The sequence below is a fragment of the Rhodamnia argentea genome, chromosome 10 (genome assembly GCF_020921035.1).
Source record: "Rhodamnia argentea isolate NSW1041297 chromosome 10, ASM2092103v1, whole genome shotgun sequence".
NCBI classification, from domain to species: domain Eukaryota; kingdom Viridiplantae; phylum Streptophyta; class Magnoliopsida; order Myrtales; family Myrtaceae; genus Rhodamnia; species Rhodamnia argentea.
In genome coordinates, this window is record NC_063159.1 from 13081825 (window position 1) to 13088682 (window position 6858).

Here is a 6858-nt window from a genome sequence, read left to right on the forward strand (position 1 = left end):
TGATTTTTGAATTAGAAACTGGAGATTTCTAGGGTAAAGTTTTGCCAATTCGAAAGATTAAATGGCATGCTATGGACGGGGAAAAAAAACGATCTACATGCACCTTGGAAGAATGATGAAAGAAGTGAACGAGCTTTTTTTGGCCTCTGCTAATAATCAGCTGTTTAGAAAAATTGTATTGTTCTCCTTGCAGATCCTAATACGCATATTCTATGGTTATAATATGCGGTTGCAATATTGAAGGGCCCCCTTTGAGATGTCGAGCCAGGTTTGTCTCATATACACTAAATTTATGCAGCATCACTTTAGTATATTGCATTTTCTTTCTTGCTTATCGCTCAGTTGAAGGACGTTCTCCTCTTGTCCCGTTTAGTATCTCAGTTTCCACTGGCGTCATTTATGATTAGTGAATTACTGAAGGAGATTGTACCATTACTCTGGCCGTTAGTAGCTTTCCCTTGGGCTGTCAATTTCCTAAAAATGCAGGCCATGCACTGCGAAGCTATCTTGTACAATGCCTGAGAAGGGGGATTTCGTACTTTCATTGAGTGTGAAGATGCTGAGAGCCTGAGACAGTATCCATATATAGTTTCCAATTTCATCAGTTCCTTTGGCATGTGGGCCATTTGTGAGCCTGTGGGCATTTAGTACAGAAAGTGTTCGATTTGCAACTTGACAATTTGCTAGGGCAAGGAGACTAGAACTATGTCAATGAATAGTCTGATTGGATACAATCATCACGTGCAAACGGGGATGATATAATCATGTTGTAGAGAATCATAGAAAATTACTCGGGTGCCTGCTGTGTAATTCATGAGATGAATGGACTAGTAAGTATATTTTTATGGGTCTCATGACGGAGCTTGAGACTAGACAGCCCATTGTGGTCATGTGCAAGACTATTGGCTTCATCTGTAATAATTCAGCATAATTGATGCAGAAGAAATTATGATAACAACTATACAGGAAATAACAGGCTAGCTGTCCAGCTGACTGTTGTTATGTTGCCCCGTCTGGTTCTTCTTTAGCAAGGGTCAATTCTGTGTTGCAATCCTGAAAGAGTATTTTGCAGGCGAAGAGCTTAGGATTCCCTACATTGACGCAAGTCTTGATCAGGATGTGCGGCAAAGTTTTCTGTCCCAAGGGTTTGGCTTCAGGTGTGACTGGCCTCGTGTGTTTATCTGGAGACTAGAAGGATTTCTGATACGAGGTATTGACAAAGGAGTAGATGATATTTTCCTACTCTCTTGCATTCATTGGCAATAGATTCTGCTGCTATTCTTTTGTCTTTCAGTTTGTGTAAAAGTCTAGTCGTTGCATAGAACTTCAGTAAAACTAAAAGCCTTTCGAGCTACTTAAATTAGGGAAAATGCCCCTAGTGCAGTTCTGTTTCTGCTCTTATTTCAATATCATTGTGCTTGTTGCAAAGAACAGGAGATAATCAGATTTGACTATGGGTATAAATTTGATATGATTCTCTTCAGTAGCCAACTATAAAATCGATGACATCATAAACATAATATATCATTTGTTATTATGAAACATAATTGAGTTATCCTAGTAGAAGTACTGAAGAATGGCCACATGAGTGTCCGTAACGGACGGACCATAGCAGAGCAATGGTAAAAGTTGACTACTTCTTTTCTTCATTTGATTTTCAGATGTGATTAACGCCCATTTTATTACGGCACATACTGTTATAGAACCTAGTGTACCGTTCTTTTTAACTAAATGTCCTTCTCTCTTTCATCACATGCCATCTCAGACCCGGAATATGGACGTTAATGATATAATCTTTCCAGTCAATGCTCCCAACATCGAACCCGAATCTCCTCTTCTCTTCCTCGGACATTCTTTCCATCAGTCGCTCAGTGTTGCTGTTGTCGAACCTGGGATTGTTATCAAGGTAGAAATGAAATTCACGTTTGAGTTTAGTGCATTCTCTTAAAGAAGATAAGACAAATTTTCTTTTTCTACACATTAGGGGAAAATAGTCGAATTAAATGTAGAGTTGAGCTGGCAGATTTGACAACTGTCCTTTTTGCCCTTGACCAACATGTAGTCGATTTCATCACCGGTTACTATTACACGGAAAGCTTGAGATACTAACCTTCCGCGGTAGAATGTGTAGGGCTCGTATATGTTGGCCAGTTTCTTTGCTTGCTCCACCGATCTACGACAAATAATTTCTAGTTTTTTGGACAGCTCTGTGCTTGAGGTCAGGGCTCTCAACCCGCTTCTCTGACTGGCATCTCCTCTAAGATAAGCTGAAAATTCGTCCATGGAAGTGAATAGCTTGATCAATGGGACAGGGATTGGTCTACCTTTGGAGTCGATGCACGGCGAAGTGTTATAGTGCTCATAGATCAGTCTAGCCAAGTCTTGGTAAACTAGTGGGTTCACGACCGATGAAGCAATCTGATAAATGTTAATTCCTGATTTTCCGACCATTCCATGTCTTGCAATGGCTGCTAAGGCAGCATTGACTACCATATCAGCCGGTACCTGAAATATTAGTGGCAGAAACATCACTGGTTGGCCAATTAGACTGGTTTAGTTTAAGTTTTTCAACGATGATTTCTGCAAGTACCTCAAGAATGGTAGACAATCCCTTGTTAATGTTTCAACAAATAGTATGTCAAAGATATGTACCGTTTCCTAATAAGTAAAGAAGCTAGCATTTTTTCGACCAAAAAAGAAAAAAGAAAAAAAAAAAGCTAGCATGTTTGGCAGTTCTTCTGTGGCAGTTTTAGGCCTTGACCTTTGTAAACCAAATCATATGAGTTAATTAACACAACTTTTTCTTAGCATACTGCAATGGCTGTATCATGTCTGATCCTATCGACAAACGACCATTTCTTTTTTTGTTGTTGCATTTTTAATGTTTTACAGTTTTAGGAGTCCTGGAGAGATCGTCAAAGAGGTTGCTATTGCTTACGATATCGATTACTCCATTTGGGTCGCCGAGAAATCCAGTGAGCTGTCCTTTCCCATAGGACAAGATGATGGGATCCATCATCCTGAAATTCAACAGCAAAGATTAGCTATTTTTGTGCGGAATATGGCATCAACAGAACAGTCCCATAATCTGAATTGCTGCTGAAGTACCTATTTCCTTCCATCCATCCTGGAAATGGCTCCTTTATAGTACTCTCAATGACACTCGGTCTGATTATGATGACCGGAACCTCGCCTACCATGTCGTGAATAAGCATCTCTCCCATAGCTTTTGTGAACACGTAAGTATCTTGCCATCCAAACTTCTTCGCCCTGATTTTGGTCATTATCATTAATCAATAAGAATGTCATTGGGATTCCTACTCCTAAAGCAATCATTTTTCATTGAAATCTATCTGTCGTGCAAAAATCGCGTTCAAAAGAGTTACATAGTAAGCCAAAGGTGGATTAAAAATCACCTGTCCAGACCCAACTCTTTCATCTTTTGAGCAACCGCGCGATCTTCCAGAGCCTTTTTTGACTCTAGAGCCAAATGAATTTCCCTTTCTACATCCAATTGAGGAAGAGACGTTGGTGGTTCAGCACTGTAACTTTCTCTGACTATGCTGTCTCCCATGCAGAATGGCTTTTCCATGATCTTCCCTTGCCTTTGTCCATTAACATATGCTATAAACCAAAAAAGATAGCAATCAACTATTTAGATACCCTTTGAAGATGTCCAGCAAAGGCTTAGACCATAACTGTTACACCAAGAAAGTCGTCCCGACAACATTTACCTGTGGAAACTTGCAAGAAGACTTTTAAGTGGCTGCATCTCTTTGCAAAGCTCATGATATGGTACGGTCCTTTGGTGTTGATGTCGACAGCAACGTCGTACCTGTAGGATTATGTAGAAATGGATCATTTCATTGGCGCTTTATGCGGGGAGAAGTTCGCCATGCATAGCTTATCCTATCCCTTTTTTTCAGTCAAGCAGAAAAGTTTGCCATTGGATGACAAGATCAATGGATCCTGTAACCAAGGGGCCAACGGGGAATAGAGAACAAAAGGGAGAAATCACATGCCTCTCGTCGAATTTGGTATTGGCAGCTGAATTTACAATGATATCTACTTCATTTGCAATGGAGTCTACCAACTCATCTCCTAAACCAAGATTCGATTTAGAAATATCTCCAACAACAGGAATTAGCTTGCTCAGCATGAAGCTTTCATAAGATTTCCCATAAGATTGTCGAAGACTCTTGAAGAGCTCTGAACATATTATCTGTGCACGACCATTCATGAAAAACTCCATCATCAGTGAATAACATAAAGATGGTTCATAAGATGTGGGCAGTAACTTTAGACAACTCAGAAGCATGAGCGGGCATACTTCACTTGATAGCCTCGCCATCGCAGCTTCCTTATCTTTAGCTTTCATTAAGAGAAATATCTTGCCGACGTCCGGAACAGTCCTTAAGATCTTCTCGACAAGAACTGGAAAGTAGTACATTGAGAATGATTAACAACTGAAGTATTTAACAATTTCCAGCAAAAAAAACAGAACAGAGAAACTTTACAAACAAGAGGTTTATGCTTGAAGACGTTCATTTTGCACCTTTTGCCAAGAACCCAGTAGAACCGGTAATGAAAAATCTCTTCCCTCTCAAGAATCTGACAATTCCAATGCCATCATCCATCTCCACTGAAGAGTGGGTGTGCCCATCATAAGCCCCCAAATCCTTCACACAAGTCTCCGCCCGACTCTTCCCATTTGGAGACATGACCAAGCTTCCTGTATCTATCAGAGCACTACTTTGGTTGGCGCAAACCGACGCAGATCTCTCCTTCAGAATGGTGGACTTGATCGCATTGCCGCCACCTTGGCAGCACGTTAGACTCTTCTTCTTGCTCAATGAGCATCGGTCAGGCTTGCACGACACTATTCTCGCTAGCTTATTTGGCGCAACCAAGAGAGGATTGAAGGATACAGCCTCCATTTTTTTTCTTCCCAAAGAATGAGAAAATTCCAAATGCAAAAGAATGATGGCAGACTTAGATATGTGAGGTTGAAGTTGGTTGGCTCGAAACTGAGCTACACACACTCTGACCAAAAGGGAAAAAGCTTAGTAAGTAAACAGACAATGTTCATAAGATAAGAGGTGGGTTTGATTTGGTTTTATAGGAAGAGAGAAAACAATGCATTTCAAGGGAATGGGAGATCAGAGTTAGGTAAATCTCAAAGCTTTCTCTTCAGGCCCCTATTTGGTCTCTGTCATGGAGGCTCTCTTTTTGCCATTCTCTTGGCAATTGTCACCACCTGCAAAATTGGTGGGAGCTCTCTTTGCTCCTCCTGGTTTCGATGATCCAATTCCTCCAATTAATTAGTGAGTAGAGGCTGATCACATGCTATTTCACCCTTGAATAAAGCGAGAAATACAAGATTGGCTCGCGAAAATCGATTCATACAATTGAGGTTTTCGAAGACTCTGTCGGATTTCCAAATATAATTCGCTCGAGTATTCATTTGAAGTCAAACAATTCGCTTCACCAACTGAACTCATTTGATATTGCCTTTGCCATGACTATTGTGAAAAAGAGTGGTTATGCACTCAACCATAATTTGCACAAGGCACCAATTAACTCAAATAGCAATTTCGATACTAGTGTATGGTAAATTAAAATATCGAAAATGTGTTGTCGTGACCTCACCTTCGGCCTTCCTCGGAGGGTCCGGCGAGTTTAGAGGTATTGCCATAGGTCAATGGCGTGGACTCTCCCAAGTCCTACCTCGCGTGACATTGGATTTCTTTTCTTGATTAGCAAATTGAAATGCTATTAAGAGTCGCCACTAGCCTATTGGGGTCGGCTAGAAACCAATTGAAACACGGGAGGATTATCTCGATTTCTACGCAACTAGAGCTTCTAGGTTCGGGGACTTGTTTACGCTAACTAGAAAATTAGCGCCCTTTCGGTACCTAACCGGTTGATATTCCCTAAGGTGACCACACATTCTGCATATCATTTTAAGCTCATCGGGTATCTAACCAATGCTAAATGATCATGCATAACATTTTTCTGTCATTTCATGCAATTACCTATTTATCCTTAACCTAATAAATAGGAAAAGAGATTAAGAGATAATTTTTCAAAAGACAGTGTATGTAAACACTCAATCAAATAAATATGTTAAATAAAGATCAGGATAAGCACATGTAGACCAAATCTATGATGGCGATATTTAAACAAACAACTTCGACTTGAAGGTCGAATTACAACAACATCAGCCAGGATTGGACATCGGTCTTCAATTAATGCCAATTTCAGGCTTAAAATTCACATTAGGGGTAAAAAGGTCATGCAAAACAATTTTTTAATTTTCTGAAATTTTTCTGTTTTTTTTAATATTATTTATTTTTCGATTTTTTTTATTTTTTTATTTTTATTATTAAAGGGAACCGGGTCCGGGTCGGGCTCTTGGACCTGGACCTAGATCAGATCGTTGGGCTTGATCCGGTCCGGGAGAGAGAACCCGAACCGGGCCCGGTTGCGCAACAGAAGCCCAGGCCCATCTCTTCAACATCCCTTTTTTACAGTCTTGGCCCACTACAAATTCAGCCTTTGTTCTTCATTTTTTTTTGGGCCAGCCCACTCGAGAAGCAGCACAGCCCAAGCCTAAAATATTTTCCTTGCTCTCTCACCAGCCCAATCTAACAAGCTTATTCAACTCTTACTCTCAGGCTCCAGCCCAATCCTCCATCTCACGCACTCATCTCCTTCTTTTGCGTCTTTCTTCAGCCCGGTCAGCCCACACGGTCCAAGGATAGCCAACAAAAAACGCAGAATGGCTTACTGGCGGTGCTGTTCACCATCTTCTTCGCGCGGTGCCTCTTCCTTTCTGCGATACCGACGGTAACTCTG

At 40.7% G+C, this 6858-nt stretch overlaps 1 protein-coding gene across 1 annotated transcript; it reads right to left on the bottom strand.

The window, feature by feature from the left end:
• Positions 1-1508: 1508 nt before the first annotated feature.
• LOC115726428 (fatty acyl-CoA reductase 2, chloroplastic) lies at positions 1509-5125 on the bottom strand. Its single transcript, XM_030656287.2, has 9 exons — positions 4556-5125; positions 4331-4434; positions 4023-4222; positions 3735-3835; positions 3417-3624; positions 3109-3270; positions 2939-3020; positions 2111-2505; positions 1509-1889 (listed from the first exon to the last, which is right to left on the bottom strand). The coding sequence occupies exons 1-9, from the start codon at positions 4935-4937 to the stop codon at positions 1724-1726; spliced, it is 1800 nt and encodes a 599-aa protein (XP_030512147.2). The 5' UTR covers positions 4938-5125; the 3' UTR covers positions 1509-1723.
• Between the last annotated feature and the right edge of the window lie 1733 nt (positions 5126-6858).